The sequence below is a fragment of the Crocodylus porosus genome, unplaced genomic scaffold, assembly GCF_001723895.1.
Source record: "Crocodylus porosus isolate Cpor-Errol unplaced genomic scaffold, CroPor_comp1, whole genome shotgun sequence".
Classification (NCBI taxonomy): domain Eukaryota; kingdom Metazoa; phylum Chordata; order Crocodylia; family Crocodylidae; genus Crocodylus; species Crocodylus porosus.
In genome coordinates, this window is record NW_017728936.1 from 10138758 (window position 1) to 10157049 (window position 18292).

At 56.5% G+C, this 18292-nt stretch overlaps 1 protein-coding gene across 1 annotated transcript in view; it reads left to right on the plus strand.

The window, feature by feature from the left end:
• Positions 1-14555, plus strand: part of LOC109317941 — a 20681-nt gene extending 6126 nt beyond the window's left edge. Inside the window, exon 5 of the mRNA XM_019546907.1 lies at positions 13495-14555. Within this exon, the coding sequence (XP_019402452.1) occupies positions 13495-13713 (219 nt within the window). The 3' untranslated portion in view covers positions 13714-14555. The remainder of the gene's footprint in view (positions 1-13494) is intronic.
• Positions 14556-18292: the final 3737 nt, after the last annotated feature.

Below are 18292 nucleotides of genomic sequence, written 5' to 3' on the forward strand. Positions count from 1 at the left end.
AGCCACAGGGGCTTGTTCACCCCTGGAAAGTTGGGCCCTGGCATCCATGGCCCTGGGCACTGTTCCACCCCAGAGGCAGCAGCATTTCCGTGGTGCCCTCTAGTCATAGGATGCACTTGGGGCTGGAAGACAAATGTTGAGGGCAGTGCGTGGCTCTGAAGAGCCCGTCCCGGGGGCGTCTGACTGGTTTCCCGTGCCCTCTGATCGGGGGCGTGGGTACCAGGGCCAAGCCACGCTCCACAAGAGCAGGCTCCCAGCAAGGAGCTGGCTCACTTGGGGTAAATAGCGAGAGGGCGGCTAATTAAAAAAGCCGTCAGCAGCGGAGTTAGCGATGTGAGGCTAGGCTCAACCGGTGGCCGTGTGGTAACCATAGGAACCGAGTTTGGGGCTCTCTGACCTGCTCGGAGCAGGCGCGTATTCAAGGCTGCGGTTCCTGTTGGTCCTTTGTTAGAGGTCCCAGCAAAGAGGCTCTTCGGATGCCCTCACAGCCGCCCTCGAAGCAGTCGCTGCAGGGCGGAGGCACGTGGGCAGAGGGCTGCAGGGCTGGGATGCTCCCCCGAGGCATCCACAGCATCCTGGGTCTGAGCTTTGGGCTGCCCTGTCCCTCCTGGTCAGGGCTTCTCAGCCTGGTCTGGTGCATCCCTGCTCCAGGGTCTCAGGCTGGCCAGGACGTGAGCAGCCTGGCTCCCTCCTGCATCCTCCTGCCCTGCTCTGCCAGGCTGGTCTCATGCCCTGTTCTTCCTGCTCCTCCAAGCCTATGCAGACCCCAGCCCCGGCCAGTGCAGCCATGGAGCATAACCCTCCTCCCCGAGACTCTGCAGTCCCAAGGGGAAGTCCTCCAGCCAGCCTTGCCCATCAGCCCTGGGTGTGGTCCCAGCCTCCAGCGCCTGCTTTCCGCCCCACGTCCCTGGGGCTCACTGCTGTATGTCGGGCAGCCGGGCTGTCGAGCGGGTGAATGTCAGGGGGAGTTCCCTGCCAGGCAGCGCCAGCCGTGCCGGCTCTGCCAAGGGCTCTGGGGCGCACAGATAACACCGACTGGCCGTGTTATCACGGAAGGGACGGGCGTGCGTCATGCTGCGCTTCAGGAAGGAGCTGGCTCTGGCTTTCCCATCTCGCCTAGGGATCCGCCAAGGTGGCCTCCTGCCCATCCCACAACCAGCCTTGCAGACACTTCCCTTAACCAAGCTGTGACCAGGTCTGCCAGGCTCCTGCAGCCGCGCTGCCAGCACCTCCACCCGGGGTAGGCAGAGGTGGGTGGGCTGAGCGGGGCACAGAGAAGCACTCAAAGCAGCTGCTTGCTCAAGCATAGACTTGCTGCTAGCCCGGGCTTCCTTTGGGGAGGAGGGCACCGCAGACATGTGGTGCTGGCGCTCTGTCTGCCGGAGGGCAGCAGGGAAGGCATTGCAGGGGAGAGAGGCTTGACTTCTGGGGGGTAGGAAAGGGCTTCCAATGCCGTAACTCAGTTGTACGAGGTCTCGTCTTTTGGGGTTAACACAATTTGTGCATTAAAGCCTCTGCTGGGGAAGGCAATTTCAGAGAGCCAGGACGAGCTCAGAAGTGATTAGTGAGGGGGCCAGGCAAGAGAGAGGTACCGGCAGAGGAGAGAGAGGGCAGGAGAGCGACTGGCAGAGAGGGGATGGAGGTGGAGGAGAGCAACCTGGCCTCACCCACAGCTACCGGGGATCTCTAGCACCTCATCTCATTTCCCAGACCCCCTCTCTGGGCAGGAGGAGCCGTGCCCCCCAGGCAAGCCATCACCCTCCTTGTGCTTGGAGCTGCACAGGCTCCACTCCTGGCTCAGGACCTGGGGGCCTCCTCTCTTCTCGGGGTGTTTGGCATTTGGCTCTTGACAGCACCCCCTCAATTCAGCCCACGTTGCATAGGGGTTATTCCCAAGCCATGGTGCCTGGGGCTGCCCCAGCTCTGGGCTACAGCCCCAACATGGGGTCCTTCTCCCAGCTTCCCCAACAGTCGGTGGAGCCAGTGGGAACAGTGTGGGAACAGAATTGTGTGCGTGTGTATGTGTGCAATGTGTGCTAGTGAGGGGTGGATGGGGGGAATAAGCATAGCAGCAGAGGTGTGATGGGTGGGACAGGGGAAGGCTTCGTGGCTCGGACAGTGAGGCAATGCCTGCCAACTTGCAGGGCAGTTACTGGGGTGCTGGAGCCAGTGATTTATGCAGCATACTGGCTGGCGCCAACATTAGGACTTGTATACAAGCCCCGGTATTGATTTTGTAATAAATTTCTGCTCCTAAAAAGCAGCAGTGTGCAGGAGCGAGCCAGGGGCTGGCAGAGACTGGTAGCTCCCCAACTGCTGCGGCACAGCCCTTCCCAGGGTCTTGTCTGGGCTGGGCAGGGGCAAGGCGGGCATGGGCACCCCACGGCTTGGTCTGCCTCTCTGCAGGGCAGGAGAGGTGGCCCAGTGCAGAGCTGGATCTACACTGTGAAGCAGGGGTCTGGCTGCTGAGTGGGCCGCCAGCATCACCCAGCTCCAAACCAAAGCTGTTCAGCGCCGTCAACTTTATATCTTCCCATTCCCGCATGTCTTGGCCCGGGCCGAGGCAGGATGCAGCAGTGCCAGAGCAGGGCTCCTCCCTGGTGGCTCTGGCCTGGGTTTCAGCAGAGACCATCAACCATGCTGATGGGGCTCTGCTGCCCCAGATCTGGAGCCAGCACATCCAGGGCTCCCCTGGACCTCCATGTAGCATGTACGTGTGCCGTGTCACCTCTGATCTCCTGCCCATGGAGGAGTGTGAGCACTGCCAGGGAAGGATATAGGAAAGGAGTGATGAACCTGATCAAACCCCAACCCTTCATCACACCACCCAGTGTGGCCTCCTTCCACCCAGCAGCTTCTGCCCGCACCCCCTGGTTCTGCCTGCCATCTTTGACTCTTTTGGCTAAACGCACACCTCCAACCTGCAATGGGGAGAGAGACTCTGCCAGTTATGGTGTTTGCCCCCTGTACCCACAAGTTACATGCTTACCTGCTTGGGGCACTTTCACAAGCTCTGTAAGCCGTGACAGTGCACACACATGTGCAAACACGCACAAGCCCTATACAATACACTTCAGCACACAGGGCAAGAGCACCCAGACCATACACCCCTCCAACAATGCACATGCATGCACAATCATGCCATGGGATGGAGGGGCCCTGCTCCCCATAGACCGGCAAAGGAAACCCCCACCAAGTGCAGTGTGACAGAGCAGTTCCTCAATCAATCCCCCCTTCTGACTACAGGCATTAGCACAGCTCATTGCAGAGCCATAAAGCTCTGAAAATTGCCTTGCCACAGCTGGTAAATGGTTGAGAAGAGTTCAGGAAAAGAGAGGGGATGATTTCCAAATTAAATGCCTTCTGCATAAGATCCAGGTGAGGCGATGGATCAGGAAAGGGGCGGGCAGCGAGAAGGTCATCTGAAAGAGCCAGCTGGTCCTTGCCACTTCCAAGACCAAGCCCATATGAGGATGCTAAGATGCTCCCTTAGCGAGCATGGGGCTGGGAGCCAGGACACCCCGGTCCTGTTCCTAGATCTGTCACTTCTTGAGTGACAGCAAACAAATCTCCATCTCTCTGTATGCCTTTCTTTCCCCCTTCCATAAAATGGGGTCTGTAAAACTGAGCAGTCTCCCAGGAAGCTTAATTCATTAATGATGGTGAGCTACTTTGAGTTACTTGGATGGAAGCTAGCTATCAGAGACGAGGGGTGCATCCCTCCCTCCGGGCTGTTCTTGGATACGAGCCCTCCGAAAATGCTGCTAGAGAGGCTACCCTTCAAGACGCTGTCATCAGAGCATGAGGCTTTTGGCATCTATTAACCATTATTTACAAAGCTCGAATCAGACAGGATTGGAAATATGGAACAGAAGGAAAAAGAGCTCGTGGGTTACAGTCAACCTCGCCGCAAAGGGAGAAACACGGCACGCTGTGATTTGCTCGTGCTGTTAGGGAGATTTGTGAGGGAGCAAAATAAATTTAAGCTGAAGGGAATTTAAAAGCCCCCGTTCGCAGAAACACCCTCGTTTCTCCAAACTCCCAAGCAATCTGGAGCTCGTCTTAGTGACTTGCCGGAGACAATATCCATTATCTGAGCATTAGCTGGGCGAGGTGCTCGGCAAACATATCGGAGTGGCGGTCCTCCCTCCGGAGAGTCGGCAGTCTAGCAAGTCCCAGAGCGTCATGGGCAGCGTAGGGGGAAGGAAGGACCTCGCTCTCATCGTGGTAAGGTGCGGGCTCCCTCTCGGAGTACCGCGTGCGGTGCCCCCCGCCCCGAGCGTCTCAGGGATGCGGTGCCGGCCCTTGCCATGGAGGAAGCACAAGGCCTCCAACCATCCCGGTGCAGCACCCGCTCCTCCTGGGCTGGAGTGAAGCCTCGGGGTCCCCTCCGCTCCTGGAGGGATGCAGGGAGGTTCGTTTTCAGACCTGATTGTGGGGTGTAGGGACTCAGCCCTAACAGACCCTGGGGAGGGGGGTGTTGCTGGGTGGGGGCGGTTTCCATTGAGACTCATTTGAGCCCTAAATGCCTGGGGTGGATAACAAGGGAGGGAAAATGCTGCTTGATCCTCCCTTGGATTTGGGGTTTTTGTTTGACTGACTGTTCCTTCCCCCATTTCTTTTTATCTTTTCTCCCCCATTCACTCCCCCCCATTCCATTAACATCCCCCACCTTCCCACCCCTCTGGGCATGACCCCCGCGCACCCCGGCATCTCCGGCCCCTCGTCTCCCCCATCCCTCCCGTGTGTCCACGCCTCGCCGCTGCCCGACCGCCAGAACTCCGGCACCAAGGACTGTGACGTCCACTATGCGGAGCTGGACACGGCCGCTCTGGCCTCGTCGCCCAGCCCCCGGAGCTCCATCCGTGCTGGCGGAGACCCAGTCGAGTATGCAACTATCCAGCCTCACTTACGCTAGCGCATGCCACTCTAGGCCTTTCCCCTCCGATCCTGGCCTCAAGGTACACAACTGCCCCTGCCCGCCTGGGGACGTCTGCGCTCCCCCTGCCCTGTGCAATGGCTCCCTCTTGCCCCCGCCCGGCGTTGCATGCTCCCTGCCACGGCTGCTCCCTGGCGTGGCCTGCACGCAGCTTGCAAGCAGCATGGCGCACCCCCTTTTGCTTTGGGTCCTGCGCAGAGGTGAGCTGGGGGGTTACGTCTGTCGGTGGGTGGGCTGGCTGGCAGGGCAGGCAGGCTGCGGCCAGGGTGCCTCTCGGCACGGTGCTGAGCTGCGTGACAGGGGAGGCCGGGTGTCCCCAGAGACACCCGGGGGAGTTTCCCCAGGGCTTCCCCCGCGTGGGACCAACTCCCTAGGGTTGCAGAGAGAGCTCTGAGGGAAGGCAGGTGAGGAGAGCAGGACGGGGGAGTGGAGGGAGGAAGGAGTGAGAAAGCAATGGGAAGGTGGGGGGACGGGGTCAGCGCCCAAGGCATGCTCATGATGGCCTGGGACCCTGAAGGCAGGAGGCGGTATAGATGAGGGGCAGCACGGTGCGAGGTGGGAAGTGAAAGGCAGGATGCTTAGGCGGGTTGGACACTGGCCGGTGAGATGCCCCCGCCTGCCACAGGGTCTGGGGGGTGCGGGTGGTCACGGCAGGGCACGGGGCTCTGCTGGGGTTTGAAAGAGCCGCGTGCTGTCCGCACTCATTGGCCCCTTCTCTGCCCTCCTTCCCCCCCACAGCTGCCCCGCTGTGGCTCTGGGCACCACGTGGGTGTGCGGGTGCACATGTATGCACACGCCTCTGTCTGCTGTAGGAGGAGACACCTCCACCCCTCCCGCTGACCTCCCCCAAGCATGCGAGTGTTATCACCAACCCTTGGCCCCGCTCTGCGGTGGGTGTTTATCCCATCCCATAGCAGGTCTCTGCAGCTCCTCAATCACCCGTGTGAGATGCTGCAGCCCTCGCCTGCCCTGCCCCTTTGTCCACTGGTTTCAGAGCCGCTTTCTCTGCCCTGGTGTTTGTCAACCACTTTCTTCCTCCTGGTCTGTGTTGTATCCTCCCCTCACCCCCAGGCTCCGGTGACTGGGAGCAGGCAGCTGCGTGGGCCTGTTGTCTGGGGAGAGTGCCCCGTTCCCCATAGGCTGGTCCCAACCAGAGCCCTAGATCCAAAGCAGCTCTGGGAGCCAGAGGGGGTTAAAAGCTAGTGCCCGGTTCAGGAGCAATAGTTAAGTCTAATCTCCTATGATGTCATAGGAAGTTCTTCCCTCTGCCAATCAAATGGAAGAAGCTCCTATAGCATCACTCAAGCATCTTCCACATTCCCCTCTCCTTCATTCCCACCCATGTTGGCCCCTCTCTCTAGGCATCAGGAAATGCTGGAGACCAACCAGACTGGTCTGGGCGCTCCTGGTGGGGTGGGGGAGGAAGCAGCTTGAGGGGCCGAGTCCAGGGAACCAGGACCTTCATCTGGGAAGGTCGTCGGGCAGTTTGGTACGGACCCAAGGGTGGGAGCAGCCACTCTGGCTGCATGGGGATCGGAGCCATAGGAAGAGCTGGGAAACTGCTGATAAGTTTGCTAATTGGGTCCGTGCAACAATGAGCTGTGATGCATGTGGTTAGTTCAGGGCTCTGTATGGCACAGATAACCCTTTGATGTGCAAATCTTGTGAGTGGCGGTCAGGGGACAGGGAGCAGAGACATGCAGGGAAGAGGGACAGAGGGCTGGGGCTAGCCATGGGCAGCCAACAGCAGGGGCCTGGGAGAGGAGCCGCACTGAAAACCACTACAGACAAGTCCCAGTTAAGCTTGTTGCAGCCATAGGTTGTCACTGGGCAGGGACACCTGAGATCCTGGAAATGCCCAATGCATTCCCACCACCATCCTCAGGACCCAGCACAGAGGCCCTGTGGCAGCTGTCTCCATGGGAGGCAGGGATCCCAGCCTAAGGATGGTGCTGAGCCCAGAAGAGACGTGCCTCTAGTAAGGTCTACTCACCCCAGCCCCAGGGGAAGACTCCCCTGGATCATCCTCCATGCCCAAAGCAGCTGTTCCCCCTGCTTGAGCCAGCACGGGAAGCCAATCCACCCCCTGCCGTCCTGTCTGAGCTCCCCCACCACCATCCTTAGCCAAGCAGGGAGGGGTCAGGACTCTCCACGCTGCTGCACCCGCAGCCGGATCCCAGCTGACCACGTAGGGCCCCTCCATCAGAGGAGCAATCCTACCTGTGTGTCTCTACCCTGGTGGGCATCTCAGTGCCGTTCAAATGGACCCCCGGGAGGGCCGTGGGTCCCCAGGATGCTGGCCCCCAGGAGCAGACGGGGACAGAGGACTGGGAGCTTAAGGTGTGGAGTCTCAAGGAGACGTCAGACCATCCAGGGGTGTCAATCCCAGCAGCAAAGCCCTGGTCACTGCGGAGGGGCGGCACTGCAGGCTCAGGGCTATGGGGGGTCTGTGCAGAGACCTGGGCTGGGAAGGGGCAGGGGCGCGGGGAGCGGGGTGAGCAGCAGCCTGCGGGCCGTGGCTTTGCAGCGTGGCTGGGAGACCTGGATCTGGCCCAGGTGCCTCGCCCACACGTCAGCGGGGACAGGAGAGCAGGGGCTGGGGCAGCCTGCCCGCCCTGTGGACCCCGCAGTTTCCCTGCCCTGGAAGGAGCCCTGTAGCCACCCTGCTGTAACACGGCCAGCCCCGGGCCGGAGCGTCTGCGGTTGGCCAGCTCGGCGCGGTGCGGTAACCTGTCTCTCTTGCGGTGTCTTGCCTGCCCCCGTGCCCAGAATGAGGATCAAGGTCTTCATAGACGTTACGAGCCAGAGTGGACAGTAAGTCGGGGCCTTTGTTTTTCTCCTCCTCTCCCTTGTGTGTCTAGCTGGGCTGGTGGGGGGGAAGGGATGAGCATCAGTCCTGGAGGCTAAGCCTCTCTGCCAGCCCCCCATGCACCAACCCTGCCCTGGCTGGGGCAGAGAGGGGTCTGGCCTCCCCATTCAAGGTCCACGCAGGCCTCAGCTTCCCTGCCCAGATGGAGAGCGAGGGGGTCTGGTGGGTGCCGGCTGCAGTGACTGGGCTGCCACCCCCTCACTGAGCTGACGCAGGCCACCAAACAGCCCTCGTCACCGAGCCGGGGTGTAATGGCACCCTGGAGCCGGGTGGCCCTCAGCCCTGTTCGGGTCCATGCAGCGGGTCTGACTGTATCCCTCCCTGCCTGTCCCTGCAACTCTCCGAGCCGTGCTGGGCCAGGCTCTCGTGGCTGTGTCCAGGCGGTGGGGAGCGTGTGGACACACCTGATCTAGATGCACCAGGCACAAGCAGAAGCCACGGAGTACACGGCATCCCAGCCCAGGGTGCTACCCTCAAGGTGCCGCCACTTCTTGGACACTGCAGGTCTATCAGACCCAGCAGGGCAGACCGACCGGCAGCACAGCTGCAGGGAGCAGTCCAGCAGGTAACGTTTCCCTCATTTGGGACCTTTGCCCCACAGGCGAGACAAGCCAAGCCTCATCCCCCTTCCCTCGGTCCAGACCTGGGTCCCCAAACCTCCCCCTCTAAGGATCAGGTACTTCTGGGGGTCGACCGGCCCCTGCAGTGAGTCCACTAGCTGACAAGCCTCTACTGCTAGCAATGACTGGAGTTGCCTCTCCTTGTTGGATGCTGCATTGCTCTAGTTCCTGGGTTCAAATTGCACCAACACACTGTAGCAAAAGAGGTGGAGCAGTAATGGGCCTGTATGCTAGTCCCCTTCCAGAGGGGAAGCAGCCAGCACACCAGCAAAACACATATGTTATGTCTTCCTCCCAGTGCCTTGTCCACTGGAAGATAATAGCTTACTAGTGCTGCTCACTATTGGGCTCCTCTGTGAACTCAGTGGTATTGGAGAGCACTGAATATCTGAGTCGGGTATGGCAGGAGATAGTTAAATGGCTCTCACTGACAGGGTTTGGGGTAAGACCCCATGGGACAGAGCAGCCTAACCAAATCTCCAGGTATTTCATTGTTCCTGGTTCTGAATGTCATGTAAATGAAGCAGATGAAATGCCGAGACCTTGACAGAGCATTTCACTGCTTTCTCTCCATCACCCCAGCCAGAGCCTGGGGGTGTTCAGAGAAGGGTCAATGCATCAGATATTAGCAGGTTGTAAGGAAGTACAGCTCATAGCATTCATAACTGTGCTTAAGGGCACACTTTCAGGTGCAAAAGCAGCTTCAATGTGCAGGAGAAGTGGGAAGAGAGAGGACAAGGTGGAAAATGTGCACTCTGAAACGCTATCGGGCAGATCCCCCTTTCCAAACAACACACAAGGCTGTTTGCAGTGGACAGGTCTTTGATAACCTGCTTAATCTTCTGCATTACAATAACATTAGGAGGGGGAAATAGATAATGAAGTGTTATATAGAGCTGCTTCAGAGGGGAGAGAGACATGAGGAGTGGGGAAGAAGGATGTGCCAGTGCCATTTAATTAGCTCATTAGCTAGAATTTAATTTCAAACTTGGTTAGAGGGAAACTCAGCTCCGGAAAAGTCACTCCAGGAGCAGGGAGGGCATCCGAGGGCACCAGCTCTTAGATACACAAATCAACACAGGGCTGAATCTCACTTGCAGTCCCTACAGCTCCTTTGGCATTTCAGCAGGGGAGCATGGAGCCCTCTGCTTCCAGCCCTGGGGTCACTCAGGCCCACTTCTCAGGGCTTAGACCCTTCTGGGCTGAGAGGTGCTTTCATCTGCTTCCCTGGACAACTCAAGGTGTTCTCATAGGCTACATGAGGTCTCAGGGACCATGCTCCACCCTCATTGTGATGCCCTTACACTAGCTAATCACCAATTCCTGCAGCCCTGGCACTGGTTGGTTGCTCAGCATGATCTAGGGTGCCTAACTTCCCCCCCTTTTTCTCTGCCCCAGCTTAGCAGCATCTCAGGGCACATTCCCTCTAGCTCCCTCGGGTCCTTTTAACTGCAGGGCTGACTCTGTTCCAGGCTTCTCCTATTCCTGGCCTACACTAGCCCAACTCCTCACACTACCCTGCTTTAACCATTTCCAAGAGCCGATGCCTGCCCTATGCTAAGTTTGCTCTGCACTACCCCTCTCCATAGCAATGGACCCCTTTGTGCAGCCAGCTACAGCATACCTATTTACCCACAGCCCTGGGCTCTGCCCCTTGCTGCCTGTGATGTAGAAATGACAATACCCTATGAATATTACTAGAGCAATGTGTGACTGCATGCACCTGCCTATTTCCTACTCCTCTTCCTACAGACACACCTTAGTCTGAGTAGACTACCTCTAGGAAAATGCACAAAACCCTTCCCCTTTTAATTCAGGGCAGAGGTCCAAACCCTTATCAAGGTTTGCCTCCCAAATACATGAGCTCAGCTGCCAGGCAGGGGAGGAAGTGGCTTTCAGGTGAGCTTGATCAAGAAAATGAGCTTGGCTATAAAGAGGGAAGAGAGAGTAGCTGCTTCTCCATATGGTGGGGTTGTTTTTAGGGAGGTTGCTGGGCTTGGGTCAGGGGTTTAGGCAGGGAGAAGGAGCGTGCATGATTTGGGCAGGCGGTGGGTGTATTGAGCTGGTCCGCTCTGTGTTGCCCTTGTCCAGCTACACTTGCTGTTCCCTGTGCATGCCTTCCTGCAAGTTGTGTGATGGCACCTCTATCTGCAGACCTTTCCCTGGCTCAAATGACTTTGCTTTTGTGCTAGCAGATGGCAGCGTGACCCTGAGCCTGGAGTCTGAGTGCTCTCTCGTGCTCCGAACATTTAAGCTTCGGCTTCTCCCAGGTCTATATTTATTCCAACACAGCCAGGGGAAAAAAAGCACTAGGCTAGCTATGCAGCAGCCCCAGCTGATGTAGGGGGGATAAGGCATGTGTCTGTGATCAGGGGGCTTTGTGCAGCAGACTTTAATGAGGTTGTAGTAGCTAGGAGGATGCTAGCAAGCGCTTCAGTGCTGCTTTAAGTGGCTCAGACAATACTCTTGCAGCCCTCCCTGCAGCCCCACTCCAGACGCTGTTTCCCCAAGGCTTGGCACAATTCGCCTCCCATATTTCCTGGAGCTAGGCTGCCCTATAACAGCTGATCCCTCCTGCCTCTCCTTTTCCCCCTACCGCTGCTCTGAAGACACTCGGTTCTCTGGCTTGCTACCCATCTCTCTCCTGAGCTCTTCTTTGTGGAGCTGTCAATAAATCATTAGTGGCATTTTGTTTTTGACATAACTTTCCCAAGTGTTGTGCTGGGCCCGGGCCCTGGCGGCACGTGGCTCCGAGCAGCTTGTTCTGTGCCTTCAGGCTTTTTCTCCCAAGAAACAGACTCCCTGAGGCTGGCATCAGCTGGAGGCACTGTAGGGATTGTAAGAGAGGGCTTCAAAGGAAAAAAAAACAAACATTCTTTTGATCCATCCAAAATGGGCTTTAGGCCCCTGTTGCAGAGTGGACATGTTGCCTTTGGGCTGTCCGGACCTACAGCTCCTCCTGGCTCTCCAGGCAAGCTGAGGACAGCACACAACATGGCTCCAGATGTTTGCAGACCCACAGGGCTGCATTTTGCAGGCAAGTCTGTGCTGCTGTCTTGACACCCTGATCTCCACCCCTCTGCACACCAGGATGTAGAAAAGCCCTGAAAACAACTTGCCAAAGCTGGAGACCACATTTGTCTCCTTTCTCCTCCTCCCTCTCTCTGCTCCTCTTCTGTTCCCTTTACACAGCCCAGATTTCTCCTGCACGCGAATGGTTCATTGTGTGCTGGCACAGATAAGTACATCCATTTTGGGATGGCTTTAAAAGCACACTGAGAAGGAGGCTCTGTTTCTAGCAGCCTTTGTAGTAGCCGAGTCACGCAAGGAACAGCCCCCAGCTGATAAATTTCTATTACAGCCCAAGCCCTGGTTATCCCGTTACAATGGGGAGCAATGAAGCTGGGTAAATGGGGCCCCAGACCCTTGAGGGATTGTACCGTCCCATACAGATAGAAATATTTACCCTGCCGCTCTTATGCAGTGGGATCACCAAGGGGTCTCGATCGCAGCACTGTCGCACTGGATTTTGTAACACGTCTGTGATGAAGACGTGGTTCCTGCCCGAAACGTTTCTCAACTGAAGAGACCCGGGTTTTGGAATAACAGAGGTGCGGCTGGGTTGAGGCACGACCACGTTATGCTTTGCTCAATACACTTGTGTGCTTCAGAGGGAAGGCAAGAGGGCGTGACACTTCCAAGCCCACACACAAAGTCCCTTTAGAGGCTTGCAGCCAGTCAGCCAAGAACTCCCTTCCCAGCAAAAGCCAGATCCACGGAGCTGGTGCATGGCTGGAAGATGAAAGCAGCAAGATCTGTGTTGCCCAGCTGTAATGGCGAGGTGCAGCTTTAATGCCAGTCACATCCGCTTACGTGGGAGGCAAAAGCTTGTGAAGCAAGAGGTGCTGGGAAACATGCATGGGTGAGGCAGTGAGGCCTGACATAAGGCTCATGTCCCTACTAGATGCTTCACTAAGACCAGCTCAGAGGGCTTCAAAGCACTAGACAGGGCAAGAAAGCCAAAGCCCCCTTCCACCAAGGCTTGGGAGGGAGAGGACTTTGTATTCTGCTAACTGCAAGCACCACACACCCCCTTCCCTGGAGCAAAAGGGCATGGGTGAGCCCTGAAAGCTGTCAAGCTTCCCGTTGGGTTTTGGATAAGCCTTGGCAGGAAAGACCTCTGTGATTTCACGCTGAAACAAATGCTGTTTGATTATCACTCGTTGTTCCAGCTGTGCATAATAACCCCACACCCCAGCACCTTGGCATTCGAGGGCTTTGCTTTTCATTCGGGGCTTGCAAAAAAAACCCCACAAAACCAAAAACAAAACCCTGAATCTGATAGCACCAGGCGGCAAAGAAATGATGCATTATTTTTCCCTCCATTTTATGGAGGGAAGATGGATTGGTTTTTCCCTTCCAGATGACCTAACATCAAAGCAAACGCCACAGACTCAGGAGCTCAGCTCTCTAGAGACTGGCCTCAATAAGGGACCGCATTAGCTTAGTGCAGGTGACCAGGGTGGGAGCCGTCAATGGGATTGCTCAGGTGCATAAAAGTAAGTGCCTGGACAACAATCCAGTCTGCCATCAAAGCCTGACCGTACAAATACTCTCTTCACAGAGCGCATGAATTGTCACATCGGACCAGACTCAGCACCCATCCAGGGTGCCTGAAGCAACAGCCAGCCCAGAAGGGTCAGCTAAAACCCAACATCTGGAGAGATGAGGCATGATCTGTCTGTCCCCAGTGTTGAGGACCTCTGTTATCTCCTTATAGTAGGATTGCATTGAGCTGCTACAAGACTGGGGGCAAACTAGTCTTGAGTCCACATTTGCACACAGTAAAGGGGTGTTTTGGGAAGCTGAGGTGGAAACTGCTCAGTCACAGAACGGCCCCAGATGTCATGTGAAATAAATGTAGAGTTGTAAGAATAAAGAGAGTGCTTTGCTTTTCCCTGCACCTCTCCATCCTTCCAGAGCACCTCCCGGGGCATTGGGCAGCTGTGCGTGTTGCACAGTTCGTCTCCGGGATCTTGCTCACCGACTTTTGCTCTCCGTTTCAGACCTTTGGAAAGTGTCACTCAGCAGTACCGGATGCGCGTGATCGCTTGACCTGCTGTTACTCACGCCAAGAGCAGCCTCTGGAGAAGATCTCCCCTGTCTATAACCCCCTGTCCTACCTCCCGGAAGACCTTTATCCTTACCATGCCGATGTCTCCATCTGCTGCCCGCCCCCTGGTTCCCGGGCACCGCACATCTGTCCTAAGGAACAGTATGTTTAAAGCCACTTCTCTACACGCTCGAGCAAAAGCAAAGCAGCCAACGTTTCATGTCTCCTGCTCTCTCCCACGTCCACCGAGGCAGTCTGGGTTTTTTTCTCCCCAGCCACTGAAAACTTTGACTGCTTCTCCCACTTCTCATTTTGGTGCAACTCTAAGTGACATGATTAGATTATGCATCCGCCTGGCTCTTAGCGCTCAAAGGGAACTTCCTGCCTTCGTCCCTGTCTCCCTGGCTTTTTCTTTGCATCTTTGCCCCCCACATCCCTCCCTAATTTTGGCCCTGTCACCAAACCGTAGCAAGCTGGCTATGCACATGCATGCATGGGTGCACCGTTGGCCCTTGCTGGGTGGAACGGGCCCGACCTGCTGAAGTGTCTGTTGGTTCCCTTGTGTCATTTTTTTCTACTATCTGTGCAAGAGCAGCTCAGAAGAGGGTTCCTTCAGAAGCCTTTTTCCACTGGTCCGAAAGAACCAGTGCAACTCGACTCCCTAACCGAACCGTCTTGATGCTGCATTGGCATTCCCCAGCCAGTGTCCATGTCTCGGGCCAGAGCTCTGTCCTTGGCAATGGCCGTTGTGGGGGGAGCCCTGTTTCTGAGAGAAAAAGGCAAAGATTTCCAAACGGAGCCCAACAATGGGAAGTTTGTAGTGGGATATGCAAAAGCAGAGCAGAAGGGATGTATTCTTCTCCGCTGCCGACTTCTCGGCTTCGACAATCTGGAGGGAAAGCGGGTGGAACGTGGAGGAACAAAGACGATGACGCAGTCAGGGCAAAATCTTCCTTGAACTTTCTTTCACGCAACTGGAAACCAAAAGACAAGAAAAAAAAAATTAAAATAATTCCCTAATTAGAAAGAAAAATAAACAGGCCATAATTTTCCCTTCCAGAGCCTAAAGCTCCCCTGCAGATCTCCCCGATGCAGCTGTTGATTGGGATGTTAAAGTGAACTCAGGCAGAATATGGAAAACAAATCATGATTTCAGGTAATCTTCTTGCTCTTAATGAAGGATAAAAGCCAACGGAGGACCTGGCCTTTTAACTTGGTTTTTAAGTCATCTTAGTTTTGGACCGTGGCATTTTTTTGATATGTGGAGTGTGTGCGCGTGTGTGTATCGGAGTGCATCCATTCCTGCAGCCACCAAGCGTTCTAGATAAGGGGATTCATCTCCACGTCGCTTCCTTGCTCACATGTATTAGAAACCCATATAAAAGAAGAAGAGGAACAGGATGGGAACAGGGTGCCTTGCGAATGGTTGGTGTCATGGATGATGCTCTCACCAGGTTCAGCCCGGGAGAGGCAAGGACCAGGCAGTTCTGTGTAAGAGGTGTTGTGGCTTTGGTGAACGGACTCAGTTTCCTTTCTTTTGATCGGGGTCTTTTTCCATCCTGCAGATATGCAACTTGGCACTGCCGATTCACAAGGGCCTCTGCATGTGGGGGCCCCAATCATGACGCTGGCGGCTCCCATATGCCAAGCCAGCGCCCCACGCTGCTTGTACAGATGCATGGGAGCCCACCATGCAGCATTAAAGATGCCCCTGGGCGGGGAGAACGGCACCTGCCCGCTGGGCTGGACTGCGTCACCGGCGATATGTCTATCGGGTTCTCAGAAGCAAGCTTGTCCTCTGTGCTTTCTTTGCTCTCGGCCCCAGAGGTGTGTCCCCAGGCTGGCCCTGCTGCCCCTCACTTGCACAAAAGCACAGCTGTGTTCACACTACCTCGTACACTTCCTGCAAGCTAAACACGCAGATAAAGGGGAAGAGGTTTATACTTCGTCTGGCAACAAAAGTGCCGCGGGGAACAAGGCTCCCCCATGGCTCTTGCTCGGAGGCCCGGCCAAAACCCAGCCCCTTCCCATGTTCCTGGGGTGAGGGCCACGTCCCAGTTTGGGGGAACAACCCGGCCACCCCACTGATGACACCTCTGCAGTGGGAAATGGATGTCTCTACAGAAGCTGTGTCTGTTGGACCCAATGGCTCTGCTGCTGCATTAGCCAGGCCCCCGGCTGCAGGGCATGGAGGGGGGCAGGGGCAGACCATGGCACCGACTTGGCAACGAAACTGCCCCTCTGTTAGCAGGTGCAGGGAGTCTTCTAATTATAACCCAGGCCTTTGAGCATGCAACATGAGCAATGAAAAGCCATCCTCCCGTCCTGGCTGTTTTGGGCCAGCCTGGCCCCACGGGGGATCTCATTGCCTCTCTCGACCTCCTCTGCCCAGAGAATGGGGCCATCGGTCCCCTACCCACAAGAGCTCAAGTGCCGCGTATCTTCCTCTCCACGTGCCATGCGTTAGCATATAGCGGCCAGAAAGCCAGGCGCTGGGTTTGCTCCCAACCAAAGCCACTGCCATTGCAGTTCAGTTCCTTGCCACCCGCCCCGGCATGGGGACTGCTCTACCAATTGGCCTTTAGCGAAGGAGAGGAGGGGCCATAAAACCTCTGGGGGCATTTGCACCCTGGGGTCCTAGCCATTGCTGCATGGCTGATCCTTGAGGACCCTTAAGGCCAGGGGCCTGAGCCATTTTCCTGCCTGCTTCCTGAGGCATCTCCAGGCCCGCAGGAATCGCAGCGGGCCTGACGGGAGCCGGCTTCTACCTCCGGACAGGCCTGAGCAGGCCAGCGAGGGGCAAAGCACAAGCAGCACGATCGTGCATAAGGATTGTGTCAGACCGACTGGAAGGAGGGGCAGAGGGCACGGGCGAGATCTCCTGCAGTCCTTGGGGGTGGACATGCAGAGAGATGACCGTACTGCCTGGCAGGGCAGAGCATGTCCAGCTGCCTAGAGTGCCTGGAGCGTGAGCTGCCCGGAAGGAGAGCCATCAAGATCTTTGCTTCTCAGCAAAGCAAGAGAAGAGGGGAGAAGAGTTTCCAAATCCGGCCGCCGGATCCCTCCAGCACGTGTTTTCAGCTCGGGAACGCCTGGTCTCTCTCTGCCTTTTCTACCTTCGTTCCTGCTGACAAACTAGAGGTGGCTTTTTCCGTCTGTCCTGCAGGAGAAGGTGTCTTGCTAGATCCCTGCTCGCCCATCGTGTGGGAGAGAGCAGGAGCCTACCCGGTGATGGACAGTGCGTGGGTGGGCTTGGTTTGGCACCGGGGCCATGGCCAGCTCTGATCCAGGCTGCCATTTGGTTCTCAAAGTTTATGGGACTGAATAATACTGTCCCACATTGGCCCAAAGCTATTGGTAACCCCCCCCCCGTGCACACATTGCTGGGGAGTCGTGCTGGGTTGCCCACACCCTTGCAGCAAGGTTCACCTCTGACCACACCGGGATGCCAGTCCAGCACTGGCAGTGCCAACCAGGGGGTGCCACCCTGCTCCAAGGTAGGCTGCTCTGGACAGGTGCATTTTCTCTGTCTTGCTTTGTGTGAGACTCAGTCATTTTCTGGGATGAAATAACTGTCCTCGCTCCTGTTGCGCTGGCGACGATGGCGGAGCGGTGATGAAGGAAAGGCTGACGCAGAGCTGAAATAAATGCAATGGAAGAGTTCAAACCGCTGCCCACGTGTCTCTTTGCAGTGAAATGTGGATCGGGCATTTGGTCTTTCTCTCGCACACCCCGTGGAGGGGCCAGAGCCCGAGCCCAGACAGGGAGGAGGAGGGTGCTGAGGAGGTGCCATCCCACACCTCCTTTCTGGGGTGCTACGCTCAATGTTCTCCATCCTTTCTCTGAGCCAGAGGGAGGCATGAATTAGCCAGCAGACCCTGTCCCTTGGTAGTCCAGTGCCTGGTTACAGCCTCCCTATGGATGGGCTGAACGTGGCTGTCCACAGCTCACGCTGAGCTTCGCTGCCAGCCCACAGAGTTACTGTGGAGACCTGGTCTCCTTGCAAAGGGGCAGAGCCACAAACCCACGTGGGCTCCTTTTTAGTGCACCCCTCGGGCTGCTGGACCCCAGATGAGTAGCTGTGCTCCCTGGGCACTGCGGCGATGGCAGGGCGGGGGGAATGGCTCATGGTGGCCGAGTGCTGGCACCAAGCCCCACTGTGCTGGGCGTTGTGTGAGCACAACGGGCTCATCTCTGAGCGTAACATGAGATCAGCCCAGCCATCCCCGGGTTGTGCAGCCCACGCTGCACGGGAGAGCTGAACTCCAGGTGTCCCAGCCTTGGTCTGAGCACCCTGGATGGGCCAGCACATCCAACCCTACCTCTTGCCCGGAGATTGGCCTTGGAGCTAATCCACCTGACAGCTGAGATGGCTGTGTTGTGCATAAGCCCCCTCTCTCTTTCTTTCCTGGGCATCCTCCATCTGGTGCCTCCAGATCTCCAGAACATGAGCTATCTGGGACAGGGATTGTCAGTGCTTTCTTTGTCCAGTACCTGGCATAATAGCATCTTCATCTTTCATCAAAGTCCACAGAACATTAATGTAATATAAAGGTTGATAGTAATAGCAGCAGCCTGGCATACTGCAGCTTAAGCTTCATCCACAAATTTGGCAGCTACCTGGGGTTTTTCTATGGGACCTCCTCCATCCTAGACCCTCATTTGCTCTTGAGTCAGACTATTCATCCTCGGTCATTGTCCAGGTTCTCCCACCACTTCAACTCAGCGGTGGTCTACAAAGCAGAGGCAAG